This window comes from Artemia franciscana, chromosome 4 (genome assembly GCF_032884065.1).
Source record: "Artemia franciscana chromosome 4, ASM3288406v1, whole genome shotgun sequence".
Classification (NCBI taxonomy): domain Eukaryota; kingdom Metazoa; phylum Arthropoda; class Branchiopoda; order Anostraca; family Artemiidae; genus Artemia; species Artemia franciscana.
This window is the reverse complement of record NC_088866.1, coordinates 1,835,702-1,852,022: the sequence shown is the minus strand read 5'-3', so window position 1 is coordinate 1,852,022 and position 16,321 is coordinate 1,835,702. Positions and strand designations below refer to the sequence as shown.

Here is a 16,321-nt window from a genome sequence, read left to right as displayed (position 1 = left end):
AAAAGTAAGTTTGTTTTTTTTTACGTTTGCTCTTTTTCTTTCTTTATAGTGTATTTTCTTTTACGGGGTATCAAACAAAAAGTAATCTTTCTCAGACCTGAATCAAAGGTTAAATCTAGATAACAAAATTAAAAGATTATATAATGATATAAAACATATTACAATTAAAAGATTAAGTTACAAATTAAAAATAATGAAAACAGTTAATAATCATAAATAATATTATAAAATATAATAATACGAACACGTAAATAATAATGTAACATAAAATAAGAACAATAATATAAACTATAAATAATAATGTAAAATATAGATAACTAATAGTACAAATAATAATAAAAATACGTTCATAATAATAATAATAAAACAAGTGCTAAAGGAAAAATTAGGGTTCAATTTTCATTTGCTAAATCTCGACATTTACAATCAAATGGGCCAAATTTGGGGCCATTGTGTCCAAAAAGTTCCCAAGTTTTACGATAATTTAGGTATCTTTTCCAGCATCACACTGCCTTTCTATGACGAACAAATAAAAGATCAAATAGGGATAAGTTCTGGATACTATGACCACATGCATCAGTGAACATCAGCAGATTAAAATGTAGTTAAATATAGTTTGTCTAAATTATAATAATGAATTGTAAAAGTAATAATGACAGTGAGAATAATCAGCAGATAAACTAAATAATTAAAATCAAAACGAACTATATTTAACTATATTTCAATCTGCTGATGATGGTCACTGATGTATGTGGTCGAAATATCCAAAATTCTCAGTATCTGTTTTATGCAGTCTAATAAAAGGACTTATCCCTATTTGAAATTTTATTTGTTCGTTACGATCATATGTTTTCTATCTGATACGGACAGGAAAAAGTAAGTGATTCATCGATAATAATTAGTCATTCAATTAAACTTGAATGACTAAGTAAGTGATTGATCGATAATAATTAGTCATTCAATTAAACTTGAATAACTCATAATTTATCGTTTTGGTGCTTTCTCTAAATGTTCATGATATGAAATAGCGGTATCATATCTACCCACATAAAATTGGGATATATTTAGCGGAGTGTAACATACCCGATGAGCTGTTAAGCGTCTTCTTTGTCAGTTTATCTTATTATAGGTTGCATGCCCAATAAAATATTTGAAGCATCAGCAAATGCAACAGCACAAGCACAGAAACAAACACACACCTTAAAACTGAACACAAAAAATATAAACAATAAAAAAAATAAATAATATATAAAATATAATAAATAACATATATAAAAAAGATGAAAGACAGAAGGAGAAAGGAAGACTGTTTTCCTACTTTAGTAGTTAATATGGCCTTAACCTTAACCCTACTCATCGAGGTCTTAACCCTACTCATCCGTCCAATTACATGAGTCAAACAGCATAACCATACACAATTTACCGCAAAGAATAGTCCATGGATAGGCAGTTGTGTCGTAAGTAAGTATAAGTGTGAGTCATATATAATGAGTCAGAGATAATGTATTTACCGGGAATGTTTGTATAAGATATAAACTCATGTTGAAGTGCATCGCTAAGTGCTGAAATTAAGATGAGCCCAGGCTTGTAAAACCATTCAAGTGGACACCTTCAAGCACCCTTGCTGTCGGGTTGTAAGCCAAATTAAGGATTTAATAAAGACCGGAGAAGTTTTGTCCATGTCCTGCTTGCGCTTCAAATTTTGTGAGGCTCTAGCATTTTGCGCAGACTTGGCAGAAGTTTTTGCCCCTATTTTGCTCTGGTTAGACTATTTGTTTTTCTTAAGGACCTGAAGCATTCAATAAACTTTGCTTTGAGATTTCCTAGCACTTTTAATAGACTTGAGAAGGTTTTTTGTCCCTGCCCTGCTCAAGTTGAATGATTTGCCTTTCTAGAGGCTCTGACACGTCCCTACATGTTGTGAATACTTGAGGAGTTTTTTCTTTCCTGCTCTGGTTGGCACGTTTTAATCTCTTGGTGCCTGGAAACTTCCAGTAACTAGTGGTTTTTGAGACCCTAGCCCTTTGTGTAGACTAGAGAAGGTCCCAGTCCTGCTCCGTTTGGACCGCTTGGTTTTCTTGATGCCTGGTACTTTAAATCATTTGCAATTTTTAGGACCTTGACACGTTGTATAGACAAGAAAAGCATTTTGAACTTTTCCTGCTCTGGTTACTATCATAAATCATAATTGTTTAAACATAATTATTTAAACATACGATGAACATAAAGTGGCCTATATATATCAGTCCTATATAAAAAAAACGTTTTGCAATTCTTGGAATAAACTAAAGGACCTTCGAACTTATTCATGTATCTCATTCCAGACAATAACGTACTGTTATTGTTAATTAGAGTACGTAATTGTAAGAGTTATTGTGTAGCTAATTAATGCAGCTTCAATCTATCATAGAGTGTAAAATTTTATTGAGCAGGTTTAGAGCCAGAGGTCCTGAAACATCTTTCGTTGCAATAACACTGACATCTCCTGCCTTTTATAAAATAATTACGCCTGCCAGACACAATTAATTGAAAAACACGATACTTTGGGTGCTCAATGAGACCTTTGGGGTCGCTGAGAGTGCAAATTTTGGCGGCAATTTTAGAAGAAATTTCTATATTTAGGTTTTTCTAAACATAATTTAAATTTTGGTGGCAATTTTAGAAGAAATTTCTATATTTAGATTTTTATATTTAGGATTTATTAGTCAGACCTTGCCCGACTAAAAAATCCGACTAGATATTTCAGGATCGAAGTCTGACTTTACGGAAGGAATAAAAAGAATTTCAGTATGATTCGTACACCGAGGACTGTTTGCATTTCCTGAGGTAGTAACAGTCCCGATAGTTCATCAGCTCGTTTTACATTTCCGGCATGCACGTTGAGGACGGTTTGCATTTCCTGAGGTAGACACTCCCAATAGTTCATGCTTCATGAGGTCCTAGCACTTTCCGTAGACTTGAGAGTTTCTATTGTTGTCCTGCTGTGGTATAACAGTTTGCTTTCTATGAGACCCCGAAGCTTTCAATAATTTTGTGAGGCCTAGCACGTTAATTAGAGCTCAGACGTTTTTCATTGTCCTCGTCTTTTGGGAACATTCGCATTTCTCGAGGTTGTGGCGTTCTCAATAATTCTCGATATTTGTAGACTTAAGAGGTTTTAGTCATGTCCTGGTATGTTTAGACCGCTTGCTTTTCTTGAGGTTTTGAAACACTCGCCTAGACTCATGTAGACTTTTGTGTAAACTCAAAAAGAATTTTTGGTTTCTAACCTCCATTGATCAGACCATCCACTTTTCTTGAGGCCATAACACGCTCGTTGATTCAAGTAATACCAAATTACCACATGAAACACTACGATACTAAAATAAACAGCCCTATTAATATTTTTACAGAGGAATTTAGACATTTTGAATTTGGCGAATTGAGAGTTTCGAAATATCCAGGGTTAGGAAACCCTAAAACCATCTTCAAGGGCAAACGAAACAAAATTAAGTGATAGTGATGCAGAAATGAAATAAACAAAGAAAAGTATTCATAAAGAACAATTTTTGGTTAGCCTGGCTTAATAAGAGAATTCTAGTATTCTAGTTAGACCGATAGCAGAATAATAACTGCACAGAATAATCATGATAATAACGACAGAATAGAATAACAATAACAATAAAAACAACAATAGAATAATAATAACTGTATAATAATAGTAATAGAATAATGATAACAAAATAATAACAATAAAAGAATAATAGAATAACAATACTAATAGTAACAATGATAAAAGAACAAGAAAATAAAAATCATAGAATAACGATAAAACAATAAAACAATAAAATAGATTAAAAATTTAACGACTATAATAGAATAACAGAATTCTAGTTATACCATTTACAACTAAGCAGTACAAGGTATCATCCCATATAATTCCTATAAATCCGTAAGGAGCCGACGGACGGAGGCATTAATGAATTTTACACACTACTGCAGGATCGAATAATAAATAATACTAAGTGAAAATATAGTATTTTTATCACGGTACTTAAATGTCCGAGTTGAGAAAAACAGGGATAAGTGACATCCTAATTTACACCTATTTGGTATAGGAAAGGAATAGCAGCAATATAGGGGAAAAGTGCAGGGAAAAACATCAGGAATGTATAAGGAAAAGGTATAGGGATAGTGAAAATATTCTGCACTTCAAGGTAAAGGGAAAAACAGCAACGATGGTAGACAACAACAATATCTAAATCTAAAATCTAATTATAAGCAAATGAGTATTTGGTGACAAAATGGTCCAAAAGATAACAGGATACTCACAAGAGGGTAAGATGGCTAACTATAGCCAAAACGTTAACAGGCTACTCACTTGGCTCAAAAGTTAACAGGCTACTCACAAGAGAGTAAGAGGGATAACAATAGCCCAAACGTTAACAGACTACTCACATGGCCTAAAAGTTAATAGGATACTCATAAGAGGGTAAGATGGATAACAATAGCCCAAACGTTAGCAGGCTACTCACTTGGCTCAAAAGTTAACGGGCTACTCACAAGAGGGTAACAGGGCTAACAATAGCCCAATCGTTCACAGGCTACTCACATGGCCCAAAAGTTAACAGGCTACTTACAAGAGGGTAAGAGGGCTAACAATAACCCAAACATTAACAGGCTACTCACATGGCCCAAAAGTTAACATGCTACTCACAAGAAGGTAAGAGGGCTAACTCTATTTACTGTAGCCATAAATAGAAGATGGGCGAGATCGACTGAGGATAAATAAGAGCGCTGGAAAAAATGATTTCAAGATATAGTTTGCAAAGTAGCAGAGAATCTTTCAGATAGGATAGTTAGAAAAGAATTTAGGAATATTAGCCAAAAAGAGAAGGAAAAGAGAAGCGTCTCATGTCAGAGGCTTTGGGATAGTAGATCCTACAAGAATAAGAAGGAAGTGAGAGGAATAGAGAAGGCATTAAAGCAGGAATTAAGAATATTGGAAAGAAAAAACTGCTGAAGATGCGGAAGCGGAAGTGGACAGTCCGGGCAGGTCCCAGTTGAAGGAAATTTTTCAACGATACAAGAAAGTCAGGCATTACCTTAAATTTGCGCCTTGTTTTCATACCACCCTGCATACAACACAGATTAGGACACGGGTTGAGCAAATTACCGTTTCAAATACCCGTGTTCAGGTCTTTCAGATCCCGTCAATCACGCGATCCTTGTGTGTTCTGATTTTGAAAATCCTGCGTTAAACATACTCGGAAACTGTAGATAAAACTCCTTTGAAGTATTGCTGGATTGAGCACGGAGAACTTGAAAACTATTTTTGCAGATGTACATGAAATTTAGATATAGAGGCTTTAGATTAAAACGATTTGAAGTATCGTTGGATTGAGCACAGAGAACCTGAAGACTATTTTTGGTAGATGTAGATGAAAAGATATAGATATAGGGCCCTTAGAGGAAAATGTTTTGAATTATCATTGAATTGAGCTTTGAGAACCTGAAAACGATTGTTGTAGATGTAGAGCCTGTAGACGAAAACACTTTTAAGTATCGCTGCATTGAGCACGAAGAATCTGAAAACGAGTTGTTTAGATGTTGACGCAGAACCATTAGATAAAATGCTTTGAAGTATCGCTGGATCGAGCATGGAGAACCAGAAAACGATTGTTGTAGATGAAAAGATGTAGACGTAGAGCATGTAGACAAAAACACTTTGAAGTATCGCTGGATTGTGTGGGAGAACATGAACACGATTTCAGTTCAATTCGCTTAAAGCACGCTTCAAACCAGATGCCTGAAAACGGGTCATTTGTCTCAGATGTGGTTACAGAAAATGACAAGTGGCTTCAGGATTTTTGGGTGAGTAGATGGGAAAAACCAACACTTACCACCAAAGTGGTTCAATCTCACCCATTAAGTGTGTTATGGTATAGAGCAGCTACAATGGTTTGGACCATATTAGTTGGGTAATATAACTTTTGTGGATGTAAGAAAGTCGCATCCCAACTTCGATTATGTCGCGGATGAGACTATATAACGGTCAAATAGTTTTGAGGGTTTAGCTGGTCTTGGAGGGTTGATTAAGTAACATATGCTACTTTTCATAAACGAGGTGGTAAAACATCTTATTTGGCTAGGATGATTGCTCAACATGCTCAGAAACCATTTCAGGTTATACTAGCATTAGTCTATTAGAGCAACCTAAAGCATCTAAAAATTTCTTGGAAGCGAGCCAAAAGAGAAGTTTTGAATGTGGAAAGGAGCGGTATTTAGCAGCATTTTGGTAATTGGTTGGGGCGACATGAAATTGCAATTATTTCAATTTTTTTATTTAGTTTGGACTTTAGTTGTTTACCTACTTTTAATTACAAAAGAAATATATTACCAATAGCTTGAACTAGCTCTGGAACAAGATTTTCCAAGCTATCGACAATGCGAACTGCTTTGTTCATTTCATCCTCTTCAAAATCAGACTTGGCGACTCTTATCATAAGCTGCACCATTTGATATCTCATTTCATTATATTTGATTAAAAAGTGGCTCAGCTGTGGCCCAAAGAACATGCCCCAGGGGCACAACCTACAAAAAAGATTTGATAAAGAGTTATCAAAAAAATTATACGCCTCTAACCTTTAGAGGGTAATCCGTTGGGGGGAGGAGTAGCTTTGCACCAAAGTGGCATACACTTACATAAGAATCGATTAGTGATTTCATTCGAGTAAACTTTTATCACTTCCGACAAAAGGGCTGAATTACACTTAAAGATATATTGTTGATTTAAGGAGGGTTAAGCTGAATGGAGGATGAGTCACACAGGGTTTGGTTGCATGGTAGTTGAGTTAAGTGAGGATTGAACTGCATGAGGGTTCAGTTTAACAAGGATTGAGGTACACAATGGTTGAGTTAAACGACGGCTCAATTTAACAGCGGTTGAGTTGAATGGGGGGTTGAATTTAATGGGATTATATTAAACAGTGGTTGGGTTGCTAGGGGATTGGCTTAAACAGGGGTTCAGTCAAACATGGGTTAAGTTGCGCGATGGCTCAGCTAAATTGGTTCAGCTGCACGGAGTTCAGCTAAACGAGGGTTCAGTTGGCAGGGAACCGCTCTCGGGATATAATCTGCAAAAAAATTGGGTTAATTTACGATTATTTTGTAAATTAGAGCTCCTAAAACGCACTTTATGAGAGTTTCAATCCGTTCTAAGAAAATTCATCAAATTCCCCTCTTAACCGGTATTTTTTTTTTTTTTTTTTTTTTTAGTTCATTATCATTTAGTTCATTACTTAAAGATTCTTATATAATAAGCTGCATAATCTAAAATCCTACTTTTTGATGCTTGGTCAATAAGCGCTGAATTGTGGCCCAAAGAATTGTAGCACATAGGCAGCGAAAATTGTGACCCTCGGCACATAAACTGCAAATAAAATGGGTTTATTTATGAGTATCCTGAAAACCTTAGCCCCTAAAGTGCAGCACAAAGTTTACGAAGGTTTGAACTTATCCTAAGGAAATTCATCAAATTTCTCTCCTGACCAGTACATAAGTTTTTTATTCAATTTTTTCAATTCAATTTATTCAAAAAGAAAAGAAAAGAAAACACATGACAACAACAATAATAAAGATCCTAGAAGCGAACTTGTTAAGGACCAAAACAACAAAAAATTGAAAATGAAAAAGAGAGAGAAAAAAAAAGAAAAGAGAAAACAAGGGTAATTAAAGCAAATTGAACAAACATTTAGAGAAATATAATATCAAGGTTTTAGTACATTGTTATATAGCGTCCGAAAACTTGTGGATAACTCGACACTGGAGGGTATTAAATTCCATTGAATTATAAATTTATAAATTGGGGATCGCTGGGCGGAACTAGAAGTACACCTGGGGACAATGAAGGAACTGTTGGATGAACGGAGACAGTGACCTTCAGAATTATTACTATTAAAATAAGATAATAAGTGGGGAGGAAGATTTTTATGGTAAGCGGAGTATGCAAGGGATAGATTTAATTTTTTGATGATTTGTTCAAAAGGGATAATACCAAAATCAGAGTACAAGTCCTTGGTGGGATATAGTCGTGGCAACCGAAAAACTGCTTTGACGGCACGGTTTTGAGCAGATTTTAATTTATTGGTAACTGAAGGATAAGTATTGCCCCATACAGATCCGCAGTATGAGATATATGGGTAAATAAAAGAATAATAAAGGGTGACAAGGATATCGGGAGGAAGAAAATAATTCACACGATTAATTATACTTACCTGTCGTAAAATTATGGCTCTGATATAGGACACATGTGTTGCAAATAATAGGCAGGAGTCTATGTGGACACCAAGAAACTTGGCAACTTCGACCTGCGGGAGGAGATTGGTAGAATATTTTAGGCCAAGTGCTGGCTGAACTCCATTTTTTTTGTAAGGGGTTCGAAATAATACCACCTGACTTTTCTTGCTGTTAATGGTCATACAGTTAACGAGACACCACTCCTGTACTCTATTCAGAAGGGTTTGAGTAGAGGTGACGACGGATGGTAAATTAGGACCGGTGATGAAAAAGTTGCTATCGTCAGCAAAAAGTACTGGGTGCACTGATGGGTCCAGGTCTATAATCAAATCATTAATATAAAGGAGAAAAGGTATTGGACCAAGAACAGAGCCCTGTGGGACGACCCTCCGGACAGGTAGGGGATGTGAAGTCACCCCGCCCAGTCTCACACTCTGTACTCTACCAGAGAGATAAGAGCCGAACCATGAGAAAGGAACTCCGCGAATCCCTAGGTTATTGAGTTTACTTAATAAAACACTGTGATCAACCATGTCAAAGGCCTTTGAAAAATCCAGAAATAAGCCCAATACAGTATTTTTAAGGTCAAGTTGGGAACGTATAAACTGTGTGGCGTCTATTAGTGGATGAGCCGTTGAAAATTTGGCACGGAAGCCATATTGATGAGGAGAAATCAACGAATCTGATGAATGATTCCCAAATACAAAGGGAGAAAGACGTCGGAATATAATTCTCTCGAGCACCTTAGATATAACTGGGAGAAGTGAGATTGGACGATAATTGCTTATCTCAGACGGATCGCTTCTTTTATGAATCGGAATAACAATTGCTGATTTAAATATTTCTGGGAAGACTCCATTGGTCATATACAGGTTTGCTATGTGCACAATGGGTTCACAAATATAGGAAGATACGGTCCTAAGAAGCTTATTACTTATACCAAAGAAGTCAGGTGTACTACTATTAGAGAGAGATTCGATAACTTGAAGCACCTCTTTGCGATCAGTTGGAGAGAAAAACATGGATCTGGGATTCTTGATAGGGTGTACTGACTGTGAGAAGGAACAGGAGTTAGCATTTGGAATATTAGTGAAATAATTATTAAAAGCATCCGGTACTAAAATTGGGTCAATTAATCTGCCACTGATGTCCCTAAGGGTAATTGGAACAGATCTTGAATTCCTTTTTTTTTGAAAGGATTTCATTTATTGTAGACCAAATATTTTGCAAGTTCCCTTTGCAGTGAGAGATTTTTGAATAATAATAATTTTTCTTTGCTTCCCGGATGAGTTTGGTATATACGTTTTTGTAATTTTTATAATTAGTCAGGTCAATAACGCTACTGGTTTTGCAAGCTAACTTATATTTTTTATCGTAATTGTCTTTTTCAAAAGACAATTAATTTGCAAAACCTACAAATAAAAATGGTTTTCGGATTCTGAGATAAAACAGGGCACCATTCTGTAAAAACGCGGCACTTGATCTTTATTATCTTTTCCTGAATTATGTTCCCTTGTTCTTCAACGGGTAAGTCCTAGTCTGAAGAGATTTTTTCCTTAGGATCAGCAAAATTGTTCAGCTCTTACCTCTAAGCCTATTTATTATTGATTCCAGCAAATATTTGTACCTTGTTTTAAATATCCTTTTTTATCTTTTTACCATTTGTCTTTTTGTCCTGCAGAAAAGAGACAGTTTTCAGATTCAGAAAATAATTGAGAATAATCAGTGAAAAATCATTTAATTGAAATACTACTAGGTGTCAGAGGAAATACAGGGGAAAGATATCATGTTTATATATAAGGTCTTGTGTTTGTTTATACGATGTAAAGTGGCCAGGAATCTAACCTTACAGTTTTCGCATTTTTAAAAACGGTCTTCTTTTACTTATAGCTGCATAGTGGCAAATAAGAGGAAGTTTGACCATCGTCTGTTGGCCCAGCTGTACAATGCTATGGTTTTGCCTCATTATCCATCCCTTAACCCATTTTAGCGGATTTTCAGGCTCGGGTAGGTCCGACGCACGGTGTTTTTCGGTCTCCTCTCGGCCACAGATTCCTGGTGGTTGCAGAGTAGCTTTTGGGAATAGGAATCTAACGGCAAAAAGAAGATAATGAAGTTAACGACACGGTTAATTTTGTGGAAAATTTCAGGAAATGTTGAGGGGAAAGTTGAAAATAATCTCATCACACCATACCCATACAGATTGTCAAAAGGGCGTATCAGCAATATATTGGGAACACGTTAGAGCATCAAACTAAAACTTCCAGAGCATGACGTTAGGGATGTACAGCTGACAAAAAGATAATGGTTTACTTATAGTATTTTTTATCGGGAAAGGGTGTATGTTTCACCATTTGTGTCCAAAAAAAGGGTAGTTGGGGGTGTGAACCCGACAAAAAGGTAATATATGCATATTATTACTGCTATTAATGCTACTGCTAATATGGATACTACTACTATTACTAATACAACAACAACTATTACTGCTACTACTACTCTGACTATTACTACTACTGCTGTGATACTAGTAATACTAAGGCTAAAGGTATGAAAGTGACGATTTCAGATAAAAAAAGGGTAAAAGAGGTAAAGTATACGGCATTAGACTTTACAGTCCTTGCCGGCGGTGCTGATCTCCGCTTCTTGGCCCTTCAGCCAGGAAGTGCAATGGGGGGTTGGGGGCCAGCCATCCTGTGCTTTCGCACACCCTTCCTGTTTATCTTCCCCAGATTCCTCCAGGAATCCATTTAAAGCAGGGTCGACTCTGGCTGAGCTAACAGAGTCACGCCACTGACCCCCGTCCCAAACTGATGAATTGGGTACACCGGGATTCGAACCCGCGTCCTCTCAGACAAGGGATCCCGAATCCAGCGCACCAACTCACCCGGCCAGGACGGCTTCAGATGATTAAAAAACAAAGAGTTTAATGAGAATCCTCGCCTTATTTTTTCAACAACTATGTCCTGAAATCTTATAACCAATGCCTTTCTTCTTTGATATTGAAATTTATCGATGTTTCGTTAGAGTTTTTACGCGGATGACATCCTTAATCTCAGTCGTATGTGGCAGCATTCGGCTTCTGAAATTTAGCTTTATTTGCAGATTTCGGTTTAATGCAGCTTAATTCGATTTGCAGCGTCCATTTTCTGAAATGAAGCTTTATTTTCAGATATGTAAAATTATATTCCATAATGAAATTTGTGAATTTCAGATGCGCGGAGATTTCTCCCTAAAATTCAGACTATAGGCATCCACGCTTGATACTCATCTCTATTGTGTGTAAAAAATTAAACAGTTTCCCAAAGCCAACCAAAGACTTCTATTCTCAGCGATGAAAGGCAACCTTTCTTCCTGTTTGGACCCCAAAAATAATAATATGTCCACTCAACCACAAACCACACGAAGTCCTATTTTTCAACGCCAAAGAATACACTTTTTCATTTCCCAAATCAATTAATATTCAATCCCCTCCCCCCATCCACAAAAATGTCCTACATTTCTATATTGAAAAGCCTTTTTTAGATAGCACAAACCCTCAAACAGCCCATAGTCCTCAAAACAGTTATTTTTTTCTACACCTTAAAACGTCCTTCGTTTTGATTCTTTTTCATAATTAGAATTCTTAACACTAAATGATAATACTTGTTCTAAAATAGTAAGCAAAATAGTAGTTATCAACAAGCTAGTTCAAATATTAGAATTATTCAAGTTTACCGTAATTCCTTTACAATCTTGGCTGACGAATGAATAAAATCCTTTAAGTTTTCCAGCATCTTTTCAATAAAGAGCTCATATTTTCCCTCTTCTTCCTGGTGTTCGGCAACTGCCTCGACTTCCAAGTTCATTCGTTCTTTTTGTCCCTGGGCAAAAAAGAAATAAGGAAAGAAAAGTTTTAAAATCACAACAACATAAAAGTCCTTTTTTTAAACATATTTGCACTCAGAGGCGTAGCTAGGCTTTCAGCGCCTGGGGACAATGTCGGTCTTTTGTCACCTTCCCTACCATCACTACCACAATATAAGTAAACAAAAAAGCTCAGTTTACCCCCCTCCCATAGCAACTGCACCCAGGGACGAACGTCCCCTTGCCCTTCCCCCTAACTACGCCACTTTTTACACTTTACAACATAAGATTTGGACTTCTCATGGGACTCGGGGCATTAAGCATTTTTCAGGATGGTTTTGTAAGACAGGGTAAATAGTGCCAATTTTATGTCTTTTAGAATTAGTTGCGCACTGAACTCCTTAAATTATCACACTTTTCAAAGCGAATGGTATTAAAAAACGGTATATTTTCTCTAAAAGGATTTTCGTCCTTTGTGGCTGCTTTATCTTAAATCAGGGATCTGATACCCCTGATTCCAGATACTAACGAATTTACGATATGCACTTACGTGATTTGCAGAACTATTTGCAAAAATTACCATTTATGCGTATGTTATTTTTGCTAATTCTGCAGATTGCAAATTCAGTTATTGCAAATTTGCGGTTTCCCTAAATGAAGAATTTCTTAAAATTATGCACAACCTCTTTCCCAATTTGTCGATTGGAAAATTTAGCTAATGCGTTACTTCTCTTTTCCCAGGTTTTGACTGAAAACTTCACTTTCTGTATACTAACTTCAATTCAATTTCAATTCATCATTCAGTGACTTTATCAAATATTTTGTCAATGTTGATGAAAATCAAACGAAAAACTTCCCCAAGGATAAACATTTTTGAAATAATAAAAAAACAGCTTCTTTTGTAGAAAGGGACTTTTTTCCTAGCCTTTACTTGGTACCAAAGGACCATGGAATAACCCAGACGGTTGTGCGATCAGGACAATTTCGCTTTAATTAATGTTTTATCATATAGCACTTTAATTCAGGGTACAATCGGGTTTACGGTTCGCACTTACGTGATTTGCAATACAAATTCCATCTTGCAATAATAAGAAATGTCCATCCATATATTGTTTAGTCAATTATGCATATTTCAATTACGGTTATTGCAAGTTTGCAATTTCACTAAATGCGCAACGTCTTACAATTTTCAATTGGCAAATATAGCTAATGTGTTATTTCTATCTTTTCCATTCGTCAGTCGATAAACAATTTTGTCAAATGGTACGTGAAAATTGGTGAAGTTGCTGGAGGTGCCAAGGGCTCACTCAGTTCCTTTAATAATACATAGGCTACTGACGATCCTTGCGTGATACCGCTTCAAACAAGGCCCTTCATGATTACCCTTTTGCTAATAGGCTCAAACGTTAGACAATGAGGGAAGGAGTCATCAGACCCTTGATGACGCTTGAAAACCCTTGGTGCACTTCTGTAAATTTGGCTCATACCGTTCATTAATGAAGAAAAAAAAGAAAGAGTCTGAAACCCATCAAGAGGATGAAATCCCTATATTGCAAAGAAACTGCAATGATAGTTATAGATTTAAAGACAATCGGAACAATTCAATCAGAAATGGAGGCACAGAACAGTAAAAAGGCGTCTAAGGCTTTCTTATAAGCTGAAAAAAGGATTTATCTGGATTTTTATGCAAAAATAGAATTATAAAATCGAAAGACAGCAAATGTACCTAGGCTATCAAAATAGGGTATATGTAAAATCATGGGAAGAGCTTGGAGGATCGATTGGAAGCTTTTAGTGAGTATTGAGGAAAATGGGGGGCCAGGTGACTTCGAACTTTATGTTCAAGGGAGGGTAAAAGAGGGCCAAAACACATTTTGTCTCCCAGGGTTTACTGAAAAACGGCCAACAGCTTCCTGGACAAGCTTGAAAGACTTCGTTTTTCCTAAAAATGAGCCTAAAATTTTGCAATCGGTAAGGGCTCATGATATGTTTTTTGGTCCAGATGAAGGGGAATTACTTTACTCGGAATGTTTTGATTATTCCAGGAAACAAAATATTCTGGATGGTCCAGTGTAGGGACATAAATTGTACATATCCAATTGTCTTGAAAATTTTAATTATTTACTTCTAGGCTAGGCGGACCCCTATACAGAAAAAAATTTGCGTCAATTTGTGACGTCCAGAAATGCAGCCAAAATTTGCTACGTCCCTGATAGGCATGTAACTTACAGGGTATACAGAAAGGTCCAAGTACACCTCAATGAAGACAAAATATTTTTTAGTTTGGCTGTATAGAAATTTTGACACCTAAAACAGGGCTGACAAATATTGTTTTCTCAGAATGACTAAGATGGTAGTGAGGAGTGGTCCGAACAAGATCACAGCTATACGAAAAGTTCCCTTAAAATGACAAAATGCTACAAATTCTATCATTTTCAAGGATATTGGTAATAGGTAGGGGTTAGATCCAACGGTATTGACAATATCACCTAAATAGTTCCTACATGATTTCCTAGGTTTGGTGCTTATGGCCCATAGGTCATAGGCCATAGGTCATTTCCACATATGCAAATGACTCAGGTGACAGGTTCAGTGAAACATTTTTTGTTCCCCCCCCCCCGTAAGAATGACGTAAGACATTATGTTTGATGTTGTTCAGAAATAAGTTTTTATTTTACCGCACAAAAAGGTCATATGGGGGGGCCACACAATCTCCAATATCGTTTATGAACTAGCAAGAATTTTTAGATTTATTTTATCTTAATTTGACTGTAATTATACGAGAGGGGATGTTACCACCCTGCGTTTATGAAATCACAAAAATTATGGTCGCTAGAAAAAGTTATGGTCGCTTGCGGACTTGGTGACTACCCCCAAAATGCTAAACTTTAGCGAATTCACGTTTTTGTTCATGATCGCCCCGCCCCACTCAAAATGGAGATTACTTTCTTTTAACTGTATTTTTAAATTTCACTTCTAAGACCTTGGCGCTTTCTTTTGCCTCTATTCGAAAATCAGTAAAAATTACCCTGATGCAGTGTATGAAAGCTGAGAAAATTACGCTTTTTTAAGACTAAAACACTTACATTTTAACGTCCTTTCATATTTCTTCCGCTGGAATCGTTTGCTATATTTGCTTCATCCAAAAAATCCCCTCAATCTATTTTTTTTCATGTCATATGAGATTCTTATTTTTCTTTTATTCTTATTTAATTGTAATTATGCAAGTGAGAGGGAGGGATATTACCATGTTGTTTTATGTAATCGCAAAATTACAAGTGATATAAAAGAAAATTTTTTAGTTTTGGAGAAGTCTTGTGGGCTTGATGACTACCCCTTAAATATTAAATTTTTGGCAATTCTTGTTAGGGAAGCCGGAAGGCCTTAAAAAAAGTGAAAATGACTGAAGAAATTGGAAGAGGCTAAAAGTGACTAAAAGGGACTAGTGATGTCGGAAGGCACGAATGAAAGGTCATGGGGACCAAACAAAGTTGAGAGGGTGAAGAAGGAAGTCCAAAAGGAGTGAATAAAGTCAGAAAAGACTAAGGAAGTTGGAAAGGACTAAAGTAGTCAGAAGAAACGAAAGGAAGGTTAAAGGGATCAAACAAAGCAAGAGGAAGTCCAAATGAAGTAAATAAAGTCAAAAGGGATTAAAGAAAATTGAATGGTCCTATAAGAAGTTCAAACCAATTAAAAAAGTTGGAAGGGAATAAAGGATGTCGAGAGGGATAATGAAGTTAGAAGGAACAAAACAGGAAGCTCATAGGAACCAAAAAGTTTGGGGAGGGGTCAGAAAGGACAAAAGGATGTCTAAATAGAATAAAGAAAGTCAGAAGCGACTAAGAAAGTCAGAAGGAGCTAAAGGAAGATTAAAGAAATTAAACAAATTTGGAAGTCAAAATAGAGAAAAGAAAATCAGAGAGGACTAAGGAACTTATAAAGGAGCCTACAAACATCTTGGAAAGAATATACATAAAACTTACACTTCTTGCTATGGGAGCTTGGAGGCTACATTTTTTTTAAATCTTTCCCCTTTAATTTTAAATTATTTCATTTTTAAAGTGCTAGTAAGAACATAACGAGTTCCCGCGGTGCCCCAATAATAATAAAAAAAAGCCTCATTTTATGCTCTAATAACATAGATATGAAGATATGCAAACACATTTCCTAAACTTTGAAAAAAAACATTGATATGGCTCAG

The 16,321-nt window shown here is 36.0% G+C and overlaps 1 protein-coding gene across 1 annotated transcript in view; it reads right to left on the bottom strand.

The window, feature by feature from the left end:
• The window catches only part of LOC136025843 (mRNA export factor GLE1-like), a gene marked incomplete in the record, with an annotated part of 63,858 nt that overhangs the window by 45,334 nt on the left and 2,203 nt on the right, over positions 1-16,321 (bottom strand). The window contains 2 exon segments of the mRNA XM_065701859.1: positions 6,380-6,573; positions 11,992-12,137. Coding sequence (XP_065557931.1) covers positions 6,380-6,573; positions 11,992-12,137 — 340 coding nt within the window.